A 27,351-nucleotide genomic window follows, 5' to 3' on the forward strand; every position below is an offset into this window, starting at 1 on the left:
GTGGCTTAAATAATAAACATTTATTTAGTCAAAGTCCTTGTGGTTGAAAATCTGAGCTCGAGGTGTTGGCAGGTTGGTTTCTCCCAAAGCCTCTCTTCTTGGCTAGCAGATGGCTATTTTCTTTTTGTGTGTCCTCACACAGCTTATTTCCCTGGTGTCTCCCTGTATGTCCCAATCTCCACTTATTAGGACACCAGTCAGACTGGATAAGGACTCACTCTAATGGCCTCACTTTAACTTTTTTTTTTTAATTTAAATTCAATTAGCCAATATATATTACAACATTAGTTTCAGATGTAGAGTTCACTTATCTTTTTAAAGGCCCTATCTCCAAATACAGTCAAATTCTGAGGGACTTATGATTATGGCTTCGAAATATAAATTGGTGGGGGAGGATGAACAATTCAATCTAGAAAACTACATTAAGTTTTATACATTTCATTTATTACATTTACTCCTCTATTTTTTCTGTTGCTACTCTAAATGGAGTTTTCTCTTCCATCATATCTTCTAACTGGTAACAACTTTTATATATGAACGTTATTGATATTTCCATGCTTTTATATACTGCCACCTTGTTGAATTCTTTTGTTGTCTTAGTTTTATTACTGATTCCTTACAGAATTCTCCAGGTAAATGATCATATCACTGACAGAGTTTTCCTTTTCCCTTCCCAATTGTTTTCTCTTGTCTAGTCGCATTGGCTAATAGTGCCAATATAATGTTAAAAAGTACCAGAGACCGTGAACTTTCTTGAAGTATTCTGGACCTTGGTGGGAATGCCTCTAGTATGTCCCCTTAAGATGCTGACTTTGGGAATTTGGTATATACGTTAATTATGTTAAGGAAGTAGCCATCCACTGCTATAGTTCAGTGTTGTTATTAGGAACAGGCATTAGTTTTTTAAAAGATTTATTTTGAGAGAGAGAGAGAAGCAGTGCATGTGAGGGGGGAAGGGGCAAAAGAAGGAGAGACCATCTCCAGCAAACTCCCCACTGAGCGGGGAGCCTGACTTAAGTCTCGATCTCATAACCCTGAGATGAATTCAAGAGTCAGACACTTAACCAAATGAGTCACGCAGGCACCCCCAGGCGTTAAATTTTTGTCAGAGAATTTTTCAGCATTTCTGGAGATAGTATTATGATTTTTCTTTTTAGATCTAATTAATAGGATTAATTATTCTTGCATTCCTGGCATAAAACCTGCTTGGGTCATGAAGTATTATTTTCTTAATGTAGGCTGTTAGAGTCTAACAATTAATATTTAGAAATTTTATGTCAATATTCATAAGGGATACTGATTCGTTTGTGTGTCTGTGATCTTTACCAGGTTAAAAAAAAAAAGCTTTTTTGGTCAGAAAGAGAGAGAGAGAGAGAATAAGCAATGGGGAACAGCAGGCAGAGGGAGAAGTGGGCTCCCCACTTGGAAAGGAGCCCAATGCAGGACTTGATCTCAAGAGCTTGGGATGCAGATGCTTAACCAACTGAGCCACTCAGGCACCCCTTTTATCAGGTTTTGATATCCACGTTGTATTTGCTTCATAAATGTTTCTGTGGGGGCCCCTGAGTGGCTCAGTTAAGCGTCTGCCTTTAGCTCAGGTCGTGATCTCAGGGTCCTGGGTTCGAGTCCCATGTCGGGCTCCCTGTTCAGCAGGGAGTCTGCTTCTCCTTCTACCCCTACCCCCTGCTTGTGCGTGCGTTCTCTCTCATGCTCTAATAAAATCTTTAAATATAAATAAATAAATGTTTCTGTGCTCAGAAAGAGTTTATGTTGCTAACCAGCCTCTAAATGTTAGGCAGACTTCCCCTGTTCAATTATTTGGGCTTAGTGCTTTCTTGTGGAGTAGTTCCTTAATAACTTTCTCAATTCTTTGTTCCATAGAAATAAATTTAAACTTTCTACGATTACTGAGGCTAATTCTGGTAAATTGTATGTTTCCTGGGAAATTATCCATTCTATCTAGGTTTTCAAATTTACTTGCATAAAGGTATGCAGAATAATCCTACAATTAAGTTTTATATCTTCTGTATCAATAACTGTTTCCTATCTTATATATACAATATATTTATGCTTTCTCCCCATCTGATCTTTTTTTCTTAATTACCTGATCCTTGGTCTTTTTTTGAAACCAGGATTTGGATTTGTTCATTTGGTCTTTTTCTTTGTTCTCTCATTAGTTTTTGCTTTCATCTCTACTCTCTCTTTCCTCATACTTTGATTTACTTTGTTGTTCTTTTCCTAGCTTTTCTGACTGGAAGTTTAAAATTAATCTATTGTTTTTATTCTTTCATTTTTACTGACATAGGTATTCAAGGCTATAAATTTTCTTCTGATCACTGGCTTAAATGTATCCCATAGATTCTGATATGCAGGTGTTTTGTGATCATTATTTTCCAGTTGGTCAGTTTTACATGCTCTTTTGACTCTCATCTGTTATCTATACAATCAATAGTCTTATTTTGCTTTTCTCCTTTTCTATTCTTCCATTCCATTTTTAAATTTGCACTTTACTACTTTGTCAGAACATCTTAGATTTACATATTATTTTTCCAACTATATCACCAATCTTATTTTTCTGAAATGCTTTTGCACGGATGCCAATTTCTGTGCGATGTTTTTGAGAAGTCTAGTTTCAGCACATTCTTGCCTTTACAAGCTATATGCTCTTCTTGCCTGGAGGCCCTGAGGACTTTTCTTTGTCTTGAAAGTCTAATACAGTTTTACTAGGGTTTGTCTCAAAGTTCATTATTCTAGATGTTTTCCCAAGTAGTTGGTAGGTCCTTTCGATATGGAAGTTTAGGTTTTCTCTAACTTCTGTTCCTTGGTCTTTAAGAATGTAGGAGCTCCAATTATACATATGTTAGATCTTCTTTGTTGTCCATTCCAAATGCTTTCACTAAGACCCTTATAGACTTCTTTTCATATCTCCAATTCGTTGTTTTCCTGCCTTCTTCAGTAAATCTTTCCATTTTAGTAAAAATCTTGTCTCCCTTTGGCACACTGCAACTTATTCTTTATTTATGAAGTGGTTTTGTCTTAAAATTTATTTCCTGAGTTCTATCACTTTTACTGATTTTCTTCTAATTTTTGTCCATATATCTATACTTAGTTTCTGAATCTTTGATTTTTCCTCCAAATGCTTGAGGATATTTATTATGAAATGTTGTCTTACATTGATGTTCAAGCCTCAAAGAAAATATTTGCAAATCACATAGATGATAAAGGATTGTATCCTGAATAAAGAACTTTAAAACTCATTAAAAAAGAAAAAAACAACAAACAATCCAATTAAAAATTAAGCAGAAGATGTGAAAAGAAGATGGACCATAGAATCATCATGCTTAATGAAATAGGCCTACACAAAAGGACAAAGATTTTGATTCTATTTATACAAAGGACTTAAAATAGGCAAATTCATAGATACAAAAAGTAGAATATAGGTTACCAGGGGCCGGGATAAAGAATAAAAAAGGAGTTATTGTTTAATGAATACAGAATTTTTGCTGGGTTGCTAATAAAGTTTTGGGTATGGATAGCGGTAATAATTATACAACATTGTGAGTTTATTTAATGCCATGGAATTATACATTTACAAATGGTTAAAGTAATAAGTACTATGTTATATATATTTTACCACAATAGATTTTTAAAAATTATTATTATATTGCTGGCTGTAAAGTGGTATAATCGCTTTGGATAACATCTTGGCAATTTCTCATAAAATTAAACATACCTACCATATGAGCCAACCATTGTAAGTATTTACCCAAGCAAAATGAAACACATATCCATACAGATGTGTGTTTTATCTGTGATAGCCAAAAACTGGAAACAAATGTCCAGTGACAAACAAATGAATAAATTATGGTATATCAATACAGCAGACTACTATTCAGCAACAAAATGGTATGACATACTGATTCATACAACATAGATGAATCTCAAAAGTGCTGAAGAAAGCAGACAGTAAAAGAAGGTAGGGGCGCCTGGGTGGCTCAATTAAGCGGCTGCCTTTGGCTCAGATTCATGGTCCCAGGATCCTGGGGTTGAGCCCCACAATAGGCTTCCTGCTCAGTAGGGAGCCTGCTTCTTTCCCTCTCCCTCTGCCCTTCTCCCTGTTCATGCTCACTTGTGCGAGCTCTCTCTCAAATAAATAAAATATTTAAAAAAGAAAGAGTGTATACTGTGTAATTCGATGCATATAAAATCTAGATTATGCAAACCAATGTATGGTGACAGAATGCAGAGCAGTAGCAGCCTGGGGATGATGGTAAGAGCTGGAGGGAGAAATTGCAAAGATGCAGGAGTAAACTTTTAGAGGTGATGTGTATGTAAGTCTTCATTGTGGTGATATTTTCACAGGACTATGTCAAAACTAATCACGTTGTACATTTTAAACATGTACAATTTATTCTGTCATTGTTTCTTAATAAAACTGTTCAAAAAATAAATGTGAAGAGGCAATTTAAAATTGTCTTCTACCAAGTTTTAAACATGGCTAAGATACTCTATTATCAATTCCCTTTTCCAATCCTATCTTCAAAGTTTTAGAAGCATTACTCTGAGCTCTTCAATAGTATATTAATAGCCAACTAAAGCAGCTTTGTCCTACTGTCTCTACTTCTGGCACCATATAATGTGTATCTCCCAATGCAGAATCCCCATCCAGGAGAGGAATTCCAGTTGGTTATCACAGACACACCAGCTCTTGCAGTGAAAACCAACTGAAGAGATCAAAAGTAAAGAGCTGCAAGAAAGCTCCATGTTAAAGTGGAGATAACATTTAAGAGTGTTTTAGATCTTCTTTAGATCTTTGAGAGACATTTTTGCAGTATTCTTCAACATTTTTTACCAAAGTAAACACCAGTGACAGAAAGTGAACTCATCTGGGATCCCAGCAGCTCCACTAGAATTGTGAAATTACACTGAAATTGTTCTTTGCCTTACCAAATTCATACACACTTTATGCCCTACTTCTTATTACTTACCAAACACAAAGGTGATATTTTAAGTAACTTGCCATCAAGGAAAACTGATACTGCGAGAAGATGTACCCTGTTACCTATGGCTCTGAGTACTCAAAATGCCACACTTCGTTGGGATGGGTGGTAGTACCCTAGACTCTGAATGTATGGGTTTTCTATTTACTAAGTGTCACAATTCTTTTTAATTTAATTAATTTATTTGAGAGAGACAGATAGACAGCATGAACAGGAGGGCCAAAAGGAGAGGGAGAGAGAGAATCTTAAGCAGACTCCCCAATGAGCTTGGAGCCTGACATGGGGCTCAATCAATCCCAGGACTCTGAGATCATGACCTGAGCCAAAACCAAGGGTTGGCTGCTTAATTGACTGTGCCACCCAGGTGCCTCTCAGTGTCACAATTCTTAAGTTATTTATTTCTCGGAAAACTACAGCAAAGAAGTGACCAGTAACAGCAAGAAGGGAGACAAATAATATGCAGAATAGACTCTAGAACTAAGAGCATTTACATATAAGCAAGGAGACACTTATCTAATTGATCACTGTATTCCACGAAATTTCATTAATATACTACTATCACCACAAATATTTGTTCTAAACCTGGACCCCTGCTGAGCATGTTCTATTACTTAAGAAGAGGGCTTACAGGGTAACTTAACTAAGGTCACACAAGAAGTATCAACATTACGAAGGCATGGAGCACTCTTCAACCATGATGTTCTACTGCCTCAATGACTCTAAGTCTCCAAGAATGTTCAATTATGTTCTATACTGTTTAAGGGATGGGTAGGTAAATTCCAGAAGTGTTTCTTGACAAATTAAAGTTAAGATCAGCTAATTTAAAGGAAAAGCTGTAGTCTAATTTAACAAGTTCGGTTATGAGGTACTTCTAACTCTCTGATGATACATAATAAATAATTATCAAATCTGATTTTTGTGAAGACCTAGAAACAGGATGTCTCTATGTCCCAGCTTGCCTGGCACAGTTCCAGTTTGTATGTGCTGTCCAGGGAAATTATTAAGAGGTGACCCACTTCCCTCTCAAAAGTGTCCTAGTTTGGACAACGAATATATATATGGGCATCCAAACTATCAACAATAATTGATATTGTCAAACTCCTATTTGAATTCAAGAAAGGAAAGGGCTGGGTCTGGGATGTGAAAGAGCTGCTAGTCCTAGAGAAAAGAGTTAATGTGGAAGAGACACATAGAGGCTAGTGGTGCAGGGTTGTGCCTACGCGCACACGCTGCTCTGAAATGACGGGCTCCAGGCCCCACTCACTTGTGCAGGCCCTAAAGAACAATGCTACTGCCCCCTCCCAGATGTCTCTTCACCCTGCCACCCCCCAGACCCTGGTCCCTTCATTCAGGGAAGATTAAGAGATCTGTTTTCTATTGGGGGAAAAGGAAAGAATAAACATCCAGATGAATACCCATGTTAAAATGCAACTTCCATGTACAATTCTTATTTCTTAGGCAAGAGGTTGTTGATGAACTAGCTGAAAAGAAACAGGACTGGCAAACTCTGGGCCTGACTCCAGTCAGGAATATGAAGGGGAAGAGGATGAAAAATGTCTTTAATATTTCTTTCTGTGTTTCAGGCTATTTCTTTTTTATGGAAGCACAGACTCTTCTGGGGAACCAACGTTTTCTTTGGTGTACCAAAAAGGTTACTCCTACTTGGCAATTTCAAACAGTGACTCAAATTTGTGGCTTCTCTTCCAGGGCTGCTCCTGGTTAATTTGAATTTTAAGAATCTCTTTGGAAAGAGAAGCCCAATGGTAAAACACCTTTCTTTATACACACAATTTCTTTTTGATTTCAAGCACTTAAAAATCAGACTGTGTTGTGTCATTACTATATTCTAAGAGTCCTAACCCTGGTAAGACTCTGACTGGCTTCACACCACCTCCTCAGGTGTATTTGGGGTGGATGGGGGCAGGGAGAAGACTCAGGCAATTTCACAATGCCTCCTTCCACCCACTTGAAAATCCCTGATTGCTGTTAAGTCTTTAAGAGGAGGAAGCTCTCTTCCTTTCTTTTCCTGACTAATCAAGGGGGAGGAAGGTCAGATGGCTGCCTTTTCTCAGAGAATACATCTTAGAGATGTATGCTGCTTTTCAAAGTTTTTAGAGGTCTCTTTTAGTTAAAAAAATAAATAAAAACCCCTTCTCAGTTGACAGGGAAACCAAACTAAGAAAGTTTCAGGAAGCGAATTTCAGGAGACATTCACGATTCTGCTACTGGACTCTGCTTTTCTGTGTTGCCAAGACACAAGGAAAAGGCATGAAAAAGAAACAGCTAAAATTGGAAAGAGGAGCTGAGCTCTGGAAAGCATTCATGCACACCCTGTAGGGTTGTGAGCTTTTTCAAGATTTTGAAATACTGCTTGAAATTCTATCACCAAGTCAGTGGTAGCCTAGTAATGAGACTAAGGCTGACAAATCCCTACCTAACTTGTGACGCATCAAATGCTGGTGAACAAGTTTTGTTTTGTTTTTTAAACACATGAGAGTTCTGATAACAAAGTGGTCAGGCCCTTGCCTACATTTGTCCACATACACATGGTGGCTAACAAGCTAGATGCTATCCCCTGGTACATAAATGCTTTTGAGTTCTGAAGGCTTGGAAAAGGCATTTAGGTAACAGGACATACAAGTTGAGCGTTGGCTAGGATAATAACTACTTTTCTGACTTTGAACAAATCACTTAACTTTCAGTCTCAATTTCCTGACTCAAAAAAAAAAAAAAAAAGACCCGAATTCCAAGGGACCTTCCTGCCCTGAATTCTGCAAGTCTTCTGACTAAGGACAGTGCTGTTTTATGTACATCTGGACCTTCACATGTATAAAATTCAGCGCCAGACCCCATCTCTGTTGGGTCTCAGGACACCTCAGGTCACCTCAAGGTGGCCCAGGGCTAATCAAAGAATGGCCCAAGAGCCACTCCAGTGGCTGCAGTTCCCATGTGAAAACAAGGGACGGCAAAGCTGCCAGAGCAGCTGTGCCCAGTATAATATCTGTACTAGACAGATGTCCCTAGATACAGTGTGTGTTCCGTGACCTTCTAAACAGAAACATTTCAAGCAGACAGTGATGGAGAGGGGAAGACCACTGGAAAGTTAACAGTATATGCATTTATGAAATAAAATTCCTCACCTCAGGATGTATCAGGAAGAAAAGATTCTCAGAACCTTTAATCAAGGTTAAGTTTGAAGAGAAAAAAAATATAGCCCCAAATCCCTGAGTGCTGGCATTTTATCTTTTTGTTTGCTTAGTGGTGGTGAGGCACCAGTAAGGAGGGTTTTGAAATATTAGTGTTCACTGAGCACTGCATGTATGCCCTCTGAATACCAACAAAGGGCAAGGGCCTGCACATGGCACTCTGGATGCAGAAGCCACCGTCCCAGCCTCCGTGGAGGCCCTAACAGCTCACCAAGTCTTCACAACTGACAAGGAAGCAGGCTTGGCCAAGCTCAGTCATATGTCCAAGGTCACCACAGCTGCAGCACTGAGGGCCAGGCTTTGAATCAAGGCCTGCGCATCACCACCATACAGCCCTGAAAAACTGGAAGGAGATTCAGGAAGTTTTTGCTAAAAATGCTCTTTCCATTCTTCTGTTTAGTTTTTTTGGGGGGGGAACATCTTTTTTAAAGTTACGACCGTTTTTGCCTAAAGGGAGTAATTTCTTAATATCTATTTTCTAGGAATCTATCAATTACTCTTAAGTACAAACACATTAATAGAAAACAAATATGTGAACACAGTTTGATATAAGCAAAGACATGAACTGCACTCAATAACAATACCTTCAGGCTTAAAAGAAAAAACCAAATGTTAAATTTACTTAAAAGTAGCCTGTATCCAACTCAACTTTGAGAATTCAATTTCCTAGATAGTTCCAGGCCAGTGATTCTTTCTGTATACTACAGTGCTTTCCTTGAAAGACATCATATCTGTGAGATTATATGCCCACAGTACATCTTCTGTGATTCTATGACCTAGCCCAGACTCCCGTTCCAATCGCCCTCTCTTCACTCAGCCATCCTGAGCTTCTTGCAATTTCCATCTGCTAGTTTCATGCTTCCATACCTTTGCTCACTTGATCATGTTTCCAAGTCTTAATTCTAAATGTCATTTCCTTTATGGTGCCCTTCTTTGTTTTTCTACACCCAGTAAAAATGAATTCTTCTGTTCTTTGTGCCCCACTATTGCCTAAAGAGACCTCCATTCATAGCATCTGTAACATTTTTATTGCTAATTTGACTCTACCTCACCCAGACCCTAAGCCCCTAGAGGGTAGAACTGAGTTTTGGGTTTTTTCCCTTCTGTATCATTCAGTGCACAGCACAGAGTAGATTCTTAATATTTTTTTTCAATTAGTGAATGTTTGTGAATTATATTACCATTCCCAAACTTCTTTGGGAAACTACTATACTTACTGTTATAAGCTGATTAATATAGACCAATCTTTCTCAAAGTTCTCATACTACCTGCATCTGAATTAGCAAGATAATTGTTTAAAAAGGCAGATTCTTTTGCCTCATCCCAAGTATGCTGAGTCAGACTGTCCGGGAGTCTGGGTGCAGGACAGTGAGGGGTTACTGTAGGCACCAGCAATGCAGGACTGGGTTTCTTACCCTATGTCTCTAAGCAGCTGTGAAACATGGAACATTCTTGGTCAGGTGGCATGGTAACATGAAAGAAGTGCTGGTTTGGGATCAAGACCACCAAGAGTGCCAGCTATATGAGCTAGGCAGTATAAGTTCTTACCTGTTTTTGTCAGGATAACGGGATAACGAAACAAGCTCCGCAATGGCTCTGTGAAGCTCCATGGCTGCGGCACAGGGCAGGCTCTAGACTAGACGCTGGCTCCCTCCCTGTCTCTTCTCCTCCTACTCTTCCCCCAGATTCCTTTTCTTTGCCGAATGTTTATTTGCTTAACTACCACAGAAGGAAGGTGCTATGTTATTAGAGCTTCAGAGTCTGTTAGAGGAAGAAGAACTTCAGAGTGTAAGCTAAAAATACCAGGGGGAAAAATCCTTTATAAGGTGTATACACAGCAGAACAACAATTAGAGGCCGATTTTAGCTTTATATTCCAAAACTGGAATTCCTGCTCAATTTCTTGCTAGCCAATTATCAGAACCTCACTTTCTTAGAAGTAAAATGGGAATAACAGTACTTCTCTCAGATTTTTTAATTTAACCCTTACATAGTGCTTACATAGGACAAGTGCTGTACAAATAACTCCTTTCGTTCTCTTAACTCTGACCCAGGCACTGTCATTACCTCCACTTTAAAAAAATGGACACTGGGGTACAGAAATTAACTTGCCTATGACAATATAACCAGTAACCAGTGGAGACAAGATTCAAATGTGGCTTCAGAATCTAGGCTCCTAACCACTGAGTGAAGGTGTCCTCCTATGTCACACAGGTCAGTTCACGGGTCACAAAGGCACTCAGTGAGGGGCAGTTACTGTTCCACAAGCAGTGGCTGGCTAGCAGGCCTTGTGTGCTTAATCATCTATTAAACACTGCTGATATGTAAATGACCATCCCCAGGGGTCAAACCAGGCAGTGTGGCTTAATTTGTAATTGCAGCTGAATGTAATTAGTTCTCATTCAGAGTTCAAATTTGATTCTATTAAATATATTCCATGAAACAGATACTTGTTATCTAATGATGAAGATTACTGACCAATGGGAAATAAACACACAGAAAGCCTCCAGAGACACCTGAAGCACAGGGGCCCCTCACTATACTGCTATGCACTCTGACTTCCAGCCGCTGGTATATAGTTCAGATCACAGGCTCTGCTACTAAAAATGTAGTGCCTTTCTCCTTCACTAAAGAGAGAAAACTGATGGGGGCGGGGGGGGGGGGGTGGGAGGGGAGGGAGGAGCTACTTCTCTGGGAAAGCAGCACAGTGTGGTGGTGAGCACCACAGATTCTGGAGTGACTTCAATCTGAGCCCCAGCTGGCCCGTTACAGTAGTGTGACAACTAGTTTAAGTGCATCTCTGTGGCCCGTTGGTACCTCTACCTCTTACAGTTGTGGTCAGTGTTAAATGAGAATACATGGGATGTGACAAGCACAGTGCCTGGCACACAGCAAGCATAAAAAGTAACTGTTTTAATTTTCATGGTTACTCTTATTATTATTGTAACTATTGTCATTAGTTTTCCAATGATTTGTTTAGTGAAAGTTTACTTACATTATGAATTTCATTTTTTAGTCTGCAGATGTACACAGAAGTTGTGTTCCTTATTTTAGTCATGTTACATTTCAAGAATGCATATAGAGCCTTTTCACAGGCATTATTTAATTCAATCCTTGTCATAACCCTGGAGAGTAGACTCTATCTCATAGGTTAGCAGGCACAAATTCAAAAAGGACAAGTAGCTGGCCCAAGGTTGAGGATATCAAGTGCCCAAATTTTAGTCCAGGCCTTCAGATCCGAGACTCCTCCCAACTTATTTTAACCTTACAACTAAAGAGAAATAAGCAAGTGCTTTAAATAGCCTTATTTGTTCTGAATATCCTAAAGAACTCCACTCCACATTTACCAGTCAGCAGCTGGCATTGTACCGTGAATAAGAGCTCTCTCCTTTCCCTCCATCATAGGATTCCTGTTTCTAGCCCTAAACAGTTGATAATTATTTTCTGTCCATAATTATTTTGTTGATCAAATTGTCTCTGATTAAGCTATGGGCAGCCCCCTGCAGGCTGATCCCTATGTCCTTCTGACATGCTCCCATCAATTTTCTTTTCTCTACATAGCTCATTTTAAAACTAGCTCTCCCTTTTCCTATTTAAAAGTTGTAGGTTATATTGTTTCAAAAGCATTTACCCCAAACTGTTTCCTACCTTGGCCATTATACTTAAATATCTGCCTGGCACACCACTATACCCTAGATAAACAGTTTAGACACTCAAGGAAGGATACAGTCACAGAAAAAAAATACTGCTAAATCTGCTAAAGAGCTAGCTAGACATAACCGTAAGGGAAATGATAGGGAAACATGAAGGAAAAAATATCCAAGGCAAATCCACTCTGTTGTCTTACATATGTTTTCCTTTACTTTACAAAAAGCTGCCCAAAACCACTTATAGAAACCAGTTAGACATAACTGAAGATCCCAGACAGGCAAGCAGGTAGGTGGTCAAGGGAAGGTGATATGCGACTCCTCCTGTGAGAAGGTTAAGACCTAAGAACAGCAGCCTGTCTTGGGGAGCAGTGTTAGAACTGAGGCAGTGGTGTAGAATGAAAACCTCATCTTCCATCATAAGGTCTGCTAAGATTCCAGAGCATAAAACTGATGATACAAAGAACTGGAGGAAAATCTGCCAAACAGTCCTTTGTTGCCCTCAATCTTTTTATTTAAACATGGCCCCTGTTTCTAGACTCTAGACCTGTTTTCAGGAAAGCTGCAGTTACTTCCGTTATATAACCCCTGTCACTCACAGCAGTTTTATGAAGAGTGGACCCACAACAGAGTATTACAGGCTTTGGTGCTAAGGTCATAGGAATGGAGAAATCCTGTGGAGGGGACTGACAATTAGGAAAGTAAAAGAGTGAGCGGCAAGTGAAGTGTTTATCTGCCCACCTCCCACACACGGGGAAGCACTGCTGTTGACACAGAGGGAGCCCAGGCCAGACTAAACTCCGGGGAAACAAAAGTATGCAGCTTTTCAAACCGGTCCTAACACCAATATCTAAAAACTACACTAATTCCCAGCCAAGCTGGCAAATTAACAAAACTGGTTGTTTTTTTTTTTTTTTTTGCCTTTTTTTTTTTTTTTTAAGCTTTCCTATTCTTCAGGCCCTCTGAGATGTTTAACATAGGGCTCGTGGCCCCTTACGGCTGCCCAAAGTACCCCAGCTCTCTTTAAAATAAACATCCTCTCTTTCCTTCCCTATCTCTTCCCCAAAGAAATATCATTTTTCCAAATATCAGGACCAAGGTCTGATAATTTGGCTAATTCAAGACTATCAGGCAGGGTGCTGAGTTTTTCAGAACATTTGCATTTTGAAGTAGAAAAAGACAAAGGAACGGGACACACATTTTGCGGAAAAGAAATCTCCAGTCTTCTTTGAGCCTTTTGTTACCTAGTACCAAAGAGGCTGGAAGTTAACATTGAGATACTCAACCTAAGAGCGTTCTATCCAACTTTCCCTTCTGTTTCTCCCACTTTTGCAAGTATCCATCAAGAGCACAGGACACTCCCATATGGGGCAAATAAGCTATCACTCCCCTACTCCAACCACATAAAAGATCCCAAACCTACAAAAAAAAAAAATCACTATTTGTGGATGTTCCACATGTAGGGACAGTAAGTCAAAAAGCCAACTCATAAGCCTCATTATTTTACCCAGTTAGTCTTAGAAGATAAGCTTTCCCTTTTAATTTAAATTATTTTCACACAATTGCAATCATTATATACATTACTTCTTTCATTTATTATGATGAACTTTTTATGATTTTTGAAATTGTTTTTCTTAAGCCATAGTTTTTTGTGTTTTGTTTTTAACAACTGCTAGCTGGTGAGTATTCCTTCGGCCCTAATACACTACCAGTGGTGGATGGAAGAATGTTGAATTTTGAATGAATCAGAAAGATGTGAAAATACCTTCTCCTGCCCACCTAATGTTGCAGAGGTAGAAAAAGAATGAAATATAAGATAATTGTTAGGAAAGCAAAAAGATGACAAAGATACCTTGTATAATCTGTATATTCTTAATATTTCAAATTGGAGTATATCTGCCAACAGAAAAATTCCATACAGAAATAAATCACATAATTGTCCAGATATCTGGACCTCAATATATGTACTTATGCAATTTTTGTAAATGTAACATATAGTAACTTTTGTAACTTTTCATATGTTCATCAATTAATACATTAACACAAAACCAATGCCCCAAATAAAGCACTAAAAACAGTTGCTCAGGAAAAAAAATAATCAGAATAAACTTCAGATTTTGCCTTTAAGAATATGCAATCTGCTAAAAGACTTGAGTATAAAAATCCTACTCATGATTATACTCATTCATCTGTTTCTAGTAATATGGTAGATGATAATGATGAAATTGTCAAACACAAGCCAAAGGCCAATGATAATGGCATGGAGAAAAATCCACTATCTAAACTCCATGTCCATTTGGTTGTGTGTTGAGCTTTTATAGAAGCAGGATCAGTGATGAAACAGAATGGAGTCTGAGAGGATTGAAGAGCAACTACAAAGGCAGGGACATTCGTGCCCTGAGTATCCCAACTGCAGTCAGCCTCTGCAGAGGGTCTCAAGGTCTCTTCCAACTACCCACCCTTCACAGGTACAAATTCCTTGAAACACTTCTTAACAGCTTTCAAAACATTCTTCCTTCATCTAAATATTGTACACATTTCTCTTCCACACTGGAAGTATTAGAGAACCACCCAGACTCTGATAGGAACATACTGTAACTACATACAGGTATGTATCTATCATAGTAACTCTTATGGAATGCATTATGTGTTAATTTTCCTCATGGTTTTGACCTTCCATTTTAATTTGTTTTCCCTGGTCTACTTTATTAGTAATACTTTCTACTTTCCCATATATCTCCTTATAAATGAATTTAAAGTCTGTGTACAATGAAATATACATAAACCTACAGATCTGTACCACCACACAGACTGGAACACAATTCCAGATGTGTTAGAGTTGAGTGACTTTTTTTTTCTTTTTTTTTAAAGATTTTATATTTATTTATTTATTTATTTATGAGAGAGAGAGAGAGAGAGAGAGAGAGGCAAAGACACAGGCAGAGGGAGAAGCAGGCTCCGGGCAGGTAGCCTGACGCGGGACTCGATCCCGGGTCCCCAGGATCAGGCCCTGGGCTGAAGGTGGCACTAAACCGCTGAGCCACCCGGGCTGCCCAAGTGAGCTTTTCTGTAGCCACTCTCAAGGCTTTAAGAGTTAGCTGCAACCCCTGTCCGGATTTCTACGATTTGACTTAGCAACCTTGTGCTATAATTGTATACTAAGCCCTGCTTGGGTGGACACAGTTCCTGAGGAGTTGTATATGTGCCATAAATGTTTAAATAGAAATTTAGATATAATTATAAGGTGTGATGGTTAATTTTATGTGTCAACTTGCCTGGGTTCCAGAATGCCCATATAGCTGGTAAAACATTTTTTCTTCTGGCTGTGTCTGTAGAGGGTGTCCCCAGAGGAGATTAGCATTTCAATCAGTAGATGGAGTAAAGATGATTGCTCTCACAAATGCAAAGTGGGCATCATCCAATCTGTTCAGTGCCTGAAAAACACAGAGGCAGGGGAGGGGCAAACGTGCACCCACCCCCACCCCTGTTGATCTGGGACAACCATCTTTGCCCTCAGAGGTGGGTGCTCTCAGTTCTCAGGCCTTTGGCCTAGGACTGGGACTTATACCACGAGCTTCCTGGTTCTCCAGACTGTAGACAACAGATCACAGGGATTTCTGGCCTCTATATTTGTGTGAGTCAATTCTTATAATAAATCTCTTCATATATATATGTCTCTATATATCCTATTGGTTGTTTCTCTAGAGAACCCTAATACACAAGTCATAATACTTTAATTTTTATAGTTAATATTGTTGGCTAATTAATCCCAAATCTTCAGAACACTCACAATGATTATATCTTGATATCTGGCTTACAATTTCCATTATCAGAATCTAATTAATCACCACTCAGATAAACTTAAGAAAAAGCCAATACTTCCCCTCCACTCCCATCCTCCAAATGAATATACTAACACAAACCTAAGAAAAATAAAAACCAACAACTTTACTTGGATGTAAATTTCTGTTATCACTGCTCAAGTGAAAACAGATTCGCAATATGAAGAAACTTTTTTTTAAAAGACTTTCATTTTGGTTTTTAAAAATATTAATCTTAAGTGTGCCTGGCTGGCTCAGTCAGTTTAGCATCTGCCTTTGGCTCAAGTCATGATCCCAGGGTCCTTGGGATCAAGCCCCTCCCTGCTCAGTGGGGAGCCTGCTTTTCCCTTTCCTGTTCTTTTTGTTTGTGCTGTCAGAAAATAAATAAAATATTTTAAAATGAAATAACAAAATATTAATTTTATTAAATCTCAATCCCTAAGTATGTATCTTTTTAATAACCTGTGTGGGAAATAACAAGTGCGCACAGAGCATCTCTGCTGTATTTACCAAAGTACGATGGTTTTGAGGAAAACCACTAGCATGATTGAGTCATGAGCTGAACTTAAGGGCTTTTGCACAGATCACGGTTTTTAAAATTGAGGTAACTATTCACATGCAGTTGTAAGAAATAATACAGAGAAATCCTGTCAGTCCTTTACCCAATTTCCTCCAATGGTGACATCCTACAAAACTAGAGAACATCACAATCAGAATATCAACATTGATACAGTCAAGACACAGGAAATTTCCATCAACCCAAGGATCCCCTCATGTTTTTGCGCTTTTATAGGGACACCCACTCCCCTTCTCAGCTCTTTGAAAGCACTAAATTCGTTCTCCATTTCTAGAATTTTAAGACTTTCTAAGGTAAAATTTTCCAAGGCAGGAATTACATGGTGACTAAGGTAGCCAAAGAGTCAAAACTTGCATTCAGCCAACAGATGAAGAGTATTTTAGATGTATCTGAATTTTAACAGCTGGGAGCCATTACGCTGAAAATAAAAGCACCCAAAGCGAGCTCCAGAGTGTTACTTTAAAGATTAAAATTAAAATCTCAGATTCCAAGCTCAGGTTTAGTATGGGCTTTCAAGTTGATTAAAGTAGAGAAGACAGTTTCCAAAAGCCATGTGAAAAACATAAAAAATAAGGCAAAATGACAGGAAGTCTCCATAAAGGCATGTTAGTATCAACAGCTAGCAACTGAATGGTCTTCTTAACACCACAGTTAGATGACTGACTTTACCACTATCAGCATTTACTTTGGTAAAGAAAAAGAAAACCTATATTTAACTCAACCACTAATAAGCAGCCTTGATTCTAAAGGCTACCAAAAGTCCAAGTAAACAGTCACCTGTTACATCATCAACAGGGTCACAGTGAGAAGCATGCACGAACTTTCTTTCCTGTAACTGTCACATTTGTAGAAAAGAAATCCTTAACGTTTACTTTCCCAAAGATACATTTTCGGTAATGGTCAAGGTGGTACCTTTCACCAAAAGGAAGGTTGTTCCCCTTTCACCCTCTTTACCACATAGTTAACAACTATGATGAATACAAGTTGCTGCAAAGTGCTTCCGTAACTTCCAGTCCCTCCCACTACAATTTTTAGAACTTTTTATTTTTAACAAAATAAATGACATAGGTTAAAGGAAAAAACCACAATTCCTTAAATCCATAAAAGTACTTTTGGTTGAACAAACAGTATCAGGTAGCCAAAAGAACAATTACAAAATCTGCACTGGGCCAAATAACAAAGCATTCCTTTCTCTCTGACTCTTCCACCCCCTTAAAGACACCATATGCTATTTTATCAGAGTGCCGATCTTTTTTTTTTTTAATTTTTTTATTTAGTTATGATAGTCACAGAGAGAGAGAGGCAGAGACACAGGCAGAGGGAGAAGCAGGCTCCATGCACCGGAAGCCCGACGTGGGATTCGATCCCGGGCCTCCAGGATCACGCCCTGGGCCAAAGGCAGGCGCCAAACCACTGCGCCACCCAGGGATCCCCAGAGTGCCGATCTTAATGAATATCAGAAAGAAGGAAAATTCTGGAAAGAGCAGGTCAATTTTATACCTGTAATAAAACATGCAAAGTTTAAAAATGCTGAATGCCTTTCAAAGAGAAAACCTTTTAGCATCTCTTTTCAATAAGAGACAACTTCATATAACCAATTGGACTTTATGACTTGCCTGGATACCTTAAACCAGCAGTTCTCAAACTGTAGCCTGTGTCAGAATCACCCAAAGAGCTTGTCAAAACACTGATTGCTGGCTCTATCCCCAGAGTTCAATCCAATAGGTCTGTGGAAAGGTCTAAAATTTTGCACTCCTCAAAAGATGATCCCAGGTGATGCTGATGCTGCTGGTCTGAGGAGCATACACTTTGAAAACCACTACTCTAAACCTACAGACACCCAATTTTTGTTGAATTTTTCTCTAGAGCTCTCAACAGGGATTTCTGCACAAAACACCAAGTTTGGGAGACCTAACTATCTTATGCTTAAACTGCTCAATTGCTCTTTGAGGTAATTTATGTAGTTCAAACTAATTCAGTGTTGAGCTGTTTATCTGCAGCTTAGAATTCCAGAGCCCTTTTACCCTAGTTCACAGAAACGATAACCAGGTGTGCTCCAAAATGCCTACTGAACTCTGGGAGAGTAAGGGGATTAGGCTCCCTTGTACTTCTGGTAAGACTTCTCCCCAAAAGGTGCAGGGGCAGCTTCAGAGTGATCTCTGGGAAAAGTCCATCTGTTCTTATCCCCACATCAGCCATTTTACAATATGAAGAACTTTAAGTAAAATCCTGGTATGTTCAAATACAACAAACCTTGGCCTCAGCCTCAAAATTTTCTAGAACTGTTCTATGTTTCCTGACAAGATTCTTGGCTAACAGGCGGAATGAAATGACATTTGTGCAGTCACAAATGTCTTATTTTAGCTGGTTTTCCACCACACCCCTATCAAACATTTTACATAAGTTATTAAGAATAACACAATCATCTCATTTTTTAACTAAAAACCTTTAACGTGTGTCAGAGATGTTACTAGTAATGTTAGGTGTTATTTCACCATTAGCAGTAAAATAAATGAATAAATGAAATAAACAAAGGAAGATGGTGTAAAGGGTACAGGTAAGCTGAAAATTCATCTCCAAAAAAATGTCCATACAGAGAAATTAAAACCAGTATTTTCATTTAACAGCAAAAATTGATTGAACCATGCTAATTGCTAAAGTGAAAATGCTAATAATATATATGGTCCCTGCCCTCATGGAGCTTTACTTACTATTTTGCAAAAAAGACTAACAGAAAGAATAACTGTAAATGTGAAGAACATTACGAAGAAATTCAGATACGGAAAGGATGTATAAAGAGGGGGTCCTCAGCAAAGCTGACCTCCACCAAGCTTAGAGCTAAAGGATAAATAAGAGTGAGCTAGGCAAAGTGAGAGGGAATGAATTAGAGATGGAGGACAAGAACACTGAGTGTTCCCACACAACTCAAACACATGAAACATGGAAAAGTGGGAAAAGCAGCTGGAAAGGTAGGCAGGACCAGAACCTGCAGAGCCCTGCATACAAGCAATAGGAAGCATGAAAATAACATGATCATAACATGCATCTTAAAAAAAACTCTCTCTATAGTGCAGATATTGGCCTGATGGGTGTGACAGATTAGGGACACAAGACGCAATACTACAAGGATGGAGTGGAGTGGCAGGAGGGTACACGGAGGAAATATAAGGAGTCTTAGTTGTCTGACACACAGGTCACTTAACTCATAGGGACCTCAGTTTCATCACTAATGAAGTAGGATTAGAATCTTCCCTGTGTATCTCTCTTAAGGTTACTATGCTGATAAAAAAAAAAAAAATCACACACCTAAATAATCTTGTTTGTATATATTACTTATACAGTACTTTTTTTCTTCTCCAAAACTCTTAACTCCATCTCAACTTCTGGCTAAAAGACCATGTATCTCTGCACTGAGTTTTTGCTTTTTAATTTATATCACAGCACGTATAACAGGCAGAAAAGAATATCTCTATTAGAATAAAGAGAATTCAGCAAAGTTGCTGGAAAAAAGCAAATGCAGTCCTAGCCAAGATCAACTCTAACAAAATGTTACTTTTACAATAAAAACCAACCTACTATCTAGACATAAATCTAAGAAAAGGCCTACAAGAACTTTATGAAGGACACTTAAAGAAAAAGACCTAAATAAATTTAGAAAAAGCATAATTAAGTCAATCCTTCCCACATGAAACCAATGAAATTCCAAAAAAAATTTCCAGAGGATTTTTCATAAAATTTGATAAGGTAATCCTAATGAATATAATATGGAAATCACAAAAACATAATGTTGAATGAATAGAACTTGTGGAAGGCACTATGACTGATGTCCTGGGTTGCCAGCCCAAGCCCTGACTGTAAAGGCCAAGAGTAAAACCGAGCCATTCCCAACCTCCGAGGTCAGCATCTTGGGCTCTGTGTCCTCCCTGCAAGAGGAAAGATGGGTTTTGTGAGCACAGAGCTGTGTAGATCAGAATGAGTGAAGGTAGTCAGGTGGGTTTCACTGCTGCCTTTTCTTCCCTCTGAATCTGAGAACACTGAACCCTGCCACTGCTCCTGGCTCTCTGCCCTGGAAATGGGCTAATAAATCCTTTTCCCTCTTGAAAACAAAAACAAAAACAAAAACAAAAACAAAAACAAAAAACAAACAAAAAACTTGTGGAAGGCTGTTCCAGTATCATTAATAATATATCTAAACATATAATATTACATGTTGTCATGGATTCATACAAGTATGTATGTATACGTATGTAACAACAGTATTAAAAACATGCATGGGAATGACAACTCTAACCAAAAAATTCAGAATAGTTACTGAAAGGGAAAAAACGAGCAAAGAGGCCTAGAGTTTCAGTTTTATTTGTAATCTTTTATTTCTTAAACTGAGTGTATGCAAAGATGTTTATTATATTATTCCCTAGTCTTTAAACTTTTTGTAGGTCTTAAATATTTCATTAAAAAATACCCAAAACAGAATGCCTTTTATTTGAGAACCACATTAGCACATGATCTAGCATAGTAGTTACTAACATCAGTTCAACAGCTACTCAACACCATATGAAGTATTTGTTAGAAACATGGGCTATCAGACTATGCCCGAATCAGAATTTCTGGGAGGGGAGCCATGTGATTCTAATGCACAGCCTCATTTGGGAACCCCTGGTAACCATAAGCTATTAATAACTAATCCATCAACAAAATGGGTTCCAACATGACAAGAGATATATTTAAGTGCTTAAGATTGCCTAATTACTTTCCAATTGATCCAACTGTCTAGAATGTGGATTCTAATCTGAGGAAGCAGAACCATAAACATTTTAAGGTACATCCTTTACTATACGCCCCCCCCCCAACAAAAAGGTCATAGTTATAAAACACTATGAATATCCTATAAAGTAATAGCATCTGATGATTCCACAGCAAAACATAATTCCTTCATATCCCTGGCGACAAAATTCCACCAGAGATGATAAAAGATGCTCTCCTTAAAAATAAAGTGGTACACAACATCAGCAACTGCAAAAATGTATCTCCCTCAAGTAATATAGACCCCATGTTTCTTTCCTTTCTGAATTTCTTTCCTTGCAATAAAATCACAGCTAAGATTATCTAGAGAAATTCACAGAACCAATGACAAACATAAAAAATAAACTTAGAAAATGATTGATTGATTGACAGAGGTGTTAGTGCTGCTATAACAATTTGCCCCGTTCCTGAGAAATAAAATTAACTAGAGAGGACTAAGTTCTTAGAATGTATGAAGCCCTTAAGGGCTGACATATTTTCCCTTAATATTTAAAAATCATAACTGAAAACACGAAAAGGGATTATTTTCCTATTTTAAACAATATGAATCAGCTAAATGTGTCAATATAAAAGGATTCACTTACCAGGGCTTTCTACGCGCTTATAGTGGTAGGGATTGATGCATACCTCCTTCTGCTTGGAACCAAAAGGAAACTCACAGCATTCCAGTGGTTTTAGTTCATGGTGGCTCTGAAGATCGGGCCAGCGCCACACACGGCAATAAATGACATGAGGCAGTCCCTTCCGGTGGGAAACTTGCAGCCTGCCATCCAGGGAGCGGGGAATGGTGACACAGTTACTTGGTTGCCCTGGGCAGCTCAAGGCTTTTTCCAGTTCCTCCATGGCACCCTTCTTTTTCTTCAGTTTTTTCACCAAAGCATCAACAGCTTTCTCTGCCCATTTTTCTTCTTCATCACCCTGTTTCCACCCAAGGAGTCTCTTCACAGCAGGACTTGTGAAGGAAAATAAACTTGTCACATTCATAATGACTGCACTAGTTATAGACTCCTTGGGTAGGGCAAAATAAAGAAGTCTCCAAATGCAAAAGGACAAGGGAAGAGATTTCACTTTATTTACATAGGATTCTCTTTAGCTGCTCGGTTTTGAGGTTCCGAAAGGCAGAAATCACCATTCCTGGTGTCTTAAAAAATAATCCAAAGCCAGCACCTAGAAAGGAAAAAAGGAAAAAAAAATTTTAAAATAATCACTACCCCAAAAGTTCATTAAGCAACTGCTATTGTTGCTGTTTTAAGTAATTTTCTGTATTACAATATGCTACAGACTGAATTATGTCCCCCCTAAAATTCACGCTGAAGCATAATCCCCAATGTGACTATATTTGCAGATGGAGCCTCAAAAGAAGTAGCTAAGGTTATACGTGGTGACAAGATTGGGGCCATAATCTGGTAAGAGCGGTGGTGTGGTTAAGAGGAAGGGACCCCCTCCTTGCACATGCAACGAGGAAAGGCTAGGTGAGAACACAGAGAGAAAGACAGCCGTCTACAAGCCTGGGACAGTGCTCCCCAGAAACCAAACGGTCTGGAACCTTGATCTTGGCCTTCTAGCCTCCAAAACTGTGAGAATAAATTCCTGTTGTTTTAAGCCACCCAGTCTGAGGTATTCTGTTGTGGTGGCCCAAGCACACTCACACACTCAGTAGTTTTTCTTAAACAGTCTTTTCAGAGAGGTTATACAATTGTTGCCCTTCTACAGAAGAACTGAGACGGTTTAAAAAAAGTAGTAAGTTACTGTTCTGAGATAGAAGCAGTAGACATCTTAGTGCACAGAAGCCCAAGTTCTTAACAGATATTGTAATGCTTTATATTTAGATTCATTTATAGGCTCTAACAGGCTCTAAACATGTATTTCAAAAACACCTCAACAAAAACTGAAAGCAACAGGAAGAAAAAATACAGTAGTCTTAACATTTGTTTTTGGTGTGTTCCTCAAGTATCTCTCTTATGCTAGAAGAAAAAGTAGTTATAGTTATACTATGTAAACATTACAATATTTTAGGGTATTTATTCAGTCAACAAGCCTGTGCCTATGGGCTATAGGGTAAGTAAGGTAGGAAATTTATTTGGTTTTTACTGATATGAAAGGAATGAAGCACATGAACATATACTCTACCAAATTCCTTAGTCCAGCTGTCTCATTTAAACCTCCTAATTACTCCTCCCCAGATGAAAACAGAAAAGGTAAGGAACCTTCAAGAGGATAACTTTACACCAAGTCCAGCTACGATGCAGTAGAGCATGTAACACATCAACCTCCCAAAATCACTAATACAGCTAATAAAATATAAACAAACAAAAAAGTCCCACTTTAATTTTAAAGACATCAGAGAGCAGCCAAGGTCCTCAGGACTAGAGAGGCCAAGATGCTGTGAAGGGAAAAAGCAATGAAGTGAGCTGAACCTTTTTTCCTGCTCTTCTTCTCAAGGCACTTACCAACGCCTGTGCTATAAACAGCAAGAAAGCTGGGTAGCCAAGCTGAAGGAAACTCAAGAACAAAGCAGAGATTTCAGTGGCCTCATGTAGTGGAGGAGACAAAAAACAAAACAAAAAACTACAGTGGAGGGCATGCAGAGAAGGAGGTCCTGGTGAATATACTAGACTTTCAGTTGAGACCCTCAAGAGGTATATGCTCATGTAAGGGCAAAAATGAAATGGACCAGCTTTTATACTAAAACACAGTCTGAAATCTTTTTTTTTAAATCATCTCAATATTAGACTTGATCAAGGTGATGGGAGAAGAGGAGAAAAAACTGTTGCAGAGGCACTATTTGTAAATACTGGTGAAGGATTTTCCAAAACTGTCAACAGATATCTAGACAGAGATACATGAAACTCTACAAATCCCAAGATGGATAAATACAAAGAAATCCATATTTCTGATGTGTCATATCCAGTTAAATTGCTGAAAACCTGTGACAAAAATCTTTAAAAAGACATTACTCTCAAGTACAATAAGGCTGACAGCTGATATTCCAACAGAAACAATGGAAATAAGACAATTCTGTGTGTGACAAATGTAAACAAATAACTAGTAACTTAGTAATCTATAGTTACTGGAAAAATCATGCAAAGGTGATTGTAAAATAAATGTGTTTTCCAACATACAAAATCTGAGACAAATGACATCCAGGAGGAATTTGTGAGACAGAAGGAAAACGATCCCAGGAAGAAGCAAGGAATGGCAGGAACAAATGAAGAGCTCCAGAAGGGTAAACAAAGGTAAGTCTAAATGAATACTGACTTTACAAAACAGGAATAGGAATCTTATGGTATTTAAAAAATAGAACTAGGGCAGCCCGGGTGGCTCAGCGGTTTAGCACCGCCTTCGGCCAAGGGAGTGACCCTGGAGACCCGGGATAGAGTCCCACGTTGGGTTCCCTGCATGGAGCCTGCTTCTCTCTCTGCCTGTGTCTCTGTCTCTGTCTCTCTCTCTGTGTCTCTCATAAATGAATAAAATCTTTTTTTAGTAAATAAAATCTTAAAAAGAACTAAAATGCATAACAAAAAAAAAAAGTAGAAAGGGGTAAATGAAATTAGTGTTCTAGGATCCTGTATTACCCAGGCTGTGATAAAGCACTGAATTATTATTGATACAGTCTTCTCTTAATAAAAAAACTACTGAGAGAGGAGCACCTGGGTGGCTCAGTTGGTTAAGTGTCTGACTCTTGATTTTGGCTCAGGTCATGATCTCAGAGTAGTGAGATCAAGCTGCAGGTCAGGCTCTGTGCTTAGTGAGGAGCATGCTTCTCGCTCTCTTCCTCTCCCTCTGCCCCTCTACCCACTTGCATGCATACACTCTCTCCACAATAAATAAATCCTTAAAAAATAACAAAAATAGAGAAGTTAAAAAATATGGAATTATTTTAAAAAATATGATTAATCCAAAGAATGTAAGAAGAGAGAAAAAAAAAAAGAGCAAACAGGACAGAAAATGGTAAGATTTAAAAAAGAAAAAAAAAAGAAAATGGTAAGATTTAGATCTAATCCCAAAAGTATCATTAATTATTTAGATATAAACAGCTTAAATATGCAAGTAAAAGATGGATAGGGATGGATGGTGAGCACCATTTAACCATACTGTACTAACAAGAGACACATATTAAATACAAAGGACAGAAAAAGGTTGAAAGAAAAAGGATAGTAAAAGATAAACTACACATATTCTAACCAAAAAAGCTGCTGTAACTACCTAATCAGACAAAACAGACTTTAAAATAAAAAGCATCACCAGATTTTTAAAAAGGAGCATTTCATAATGTTAAAAATTGATCTACCATGAATATAGTATAATCCCAAATTTTCATGTAACAATGTCAAAATATATAAAGCAGAAGCTGATAAGTAAAATAACAGACAAGCCCACAGTCTTAGTGGGAGATGAAAATAGTAACTGATAAAACAAGTCAACAAGAATCAATAGATATTTTTTAAAAACTTGATCCAATTCATGTACATAGATCACTACACTCAATGACTGTAAGAATACATAATACTTTCAAGTGCACATAGAATACTTACCCAAATTGACCATACAGAATATGTCCTTTGATCATAGTACAAGAAATCCGCAACAAAAATATTGTTCTTAGAAATAAATGCACTTAAGTAATTCATGGGTCAAAGAAGAAACTACAGTGAAAATATTAAAAATATTTTTAACTTAATGATTACAAAAATACAACACATCAAAACTTGCAGTATGTGACTCAAGCCACACTTATAGGGAAATTTATACTCTTAAATGCACATATTAGAAAAGACAAAAAAAAATGAAAACTAATGTTCTATGTATCTACCACATACACACAAAAAAGAACATTAAATTAAACCCAAAGAAAGCAGAAAGAAATGAGAGCAAAAACGGGGGCAGGGGGACAAGGGAGGAATTCTAACAGAAAATCTACAAAATCAAAGTTGCTGCTCTGAAAACACTAATAAAATTGGAAACTTTAGCAAGACTGGTCAATAAAGGAGTAGGCACAAATTACCAACAAGAGGAATAAAAGGGGAAAATTATCACGGATCCTCAGAAGTTCAAAAGATAAGGATTACAAACAGGTGTTACGGCAAATGGTGCCCATCTGCACCTACTCTGTGGTAGTTACATGTTGTATTCACTACTACAGGAAAGTGATTGAGGAATTCCATCTTATTTATCCCCTATCTTTAGAACCCAGCACTGTACCGGGCACACAGCAGACTCTCAAATGTTTAATGAATAATTTAGCTCCCTGAAGAAATCAGAAGGCCAAATGTGGAACTTCAACTTTATTCAAGAAATATGAATAAATATTACTAAATATACATATTATACAATGGGCTGTAAGGAGCCCATTGTCTCTTTTTTTTATTATTTTTCTTTTTATTTATTTTTATTTATTTATTTATTAATAAATTAATTTTTATTGGTGTTCAGTTTACCAACATACAGAATAACACCCAGTGCTCATCCCCTCAAGTGCCCCCCTCAGTGCCCGTCACCCATTCACCCCCACTCCCCACCCTCCTCCCCTTCCACCACCCCTAGTTCGTTTCCCAGAGTTAGGAGTCTTTATGTTCTGTCTCCCTTTCTTTCTTTCTTTCTTTCTTTCTTTCTTTCTTTCTTTCTTTCTTTCTTTCTTTCTTTCTTTCTTTTTAATAAATTAATTTTTATTGGTGTTCAATTTACCAACATACAGAATAACACCCAGTGCTCATCCCGTCAAGTGCCCCACTCAGTGCCCGTCACCCATTCACCCCCACCCTCCGCCCTCCTCCCCTTCCACCACCCCTAGTTCATTTCCCAGAGTTAGGAGTCTTTATGTTCTGTCTCCCTTTCTGATATTTCCCACACATTTCTTCTCCCTTCCCTTATATTCCCTTTCACTATTATTTATATTCCCCAAATGAATGAGAACATACACTGTTTGTCCTTCTCCGATTGACTTTCTTCACTCAGCATAATACCCTCCAGTTCCATCCACGTTGAAGCAAATGGTGGGTATTTGTCGTTTCTCATTGTCTCTTTTCTTTTTTTTTTAATTTTTTTTTATTTATTTATGATAGTCACACACAGAGAGAGAGGGGAGAGAGAGAGAGAGAGAGAGAGAGAGAGAGAGGCAGAGACATAGGCAGAGGGAGAAGCAGGCTCCATGCACCGGGAGCCCGACGTGGGATTCGATCCCGGGTCTCCAGGATCGCGCCCTGGGCCAAAGGCAGGTGCTAAACCGCTGCGCCACCCAGGGATCCCTCATTGTCTCTTTTCTTAAAGTAAAGAACGTACCCAAATGTACTAGTCCTTT

The 27,351-nt window shown here is 38.3% G+C and overlaps 1 protein-coding gene across 7 annotated transcripts in view; it reads right to left on the reverse strand.

Annotated features, from left to right (window-relative positions):
* The window catches only part of SMAD1 (SMAD family member 1), a 76,052-nt gene that overhangs the window by 22,276 nt on the left and 26,425 nt on the right, over nucleotides 1-27,351 (reverse strand). For 6 of the 7 annotated variants that reach the window (XM_055336379.1, XM_055336380.1, XM_055336381.1 and 3 more), the window contains one exon: nucleotides 21,638-22,220. In XM_055336379.1, the coding sequence (XP_055192354.1) occupies nucleotides 21,638-22,037 (400 nt within the window). In that variant the 5' untranslated portion in view covers nucleotides 22,038-22,220. Of the gene's footprint in view, nucleotides 1-21,637; nucleotides 22,221-26,971; nucleotides 27,105-27,351 lie in introns of those variants that run through there. The other variant, XM_055336383.1, reaches the window with a different exon arrangement.

Source organism: Nyctereutes procyonoides, unplaced genomic scaffold (assembly GCF_905146905.1).
Source record: "Nyctereutes procyonoides isolate TBG_1078 unplaced genomic scaffold, NYPRO_anot_genome, whole genome shotgun sequence".
Taxonomy (NCBI): domain Eukaryota; kingdom Metazoa; phylum Chordata; class Mammalia; order Carnivora; family Canidae; genus Nyctereutes; species Nyctereutes procyonoides.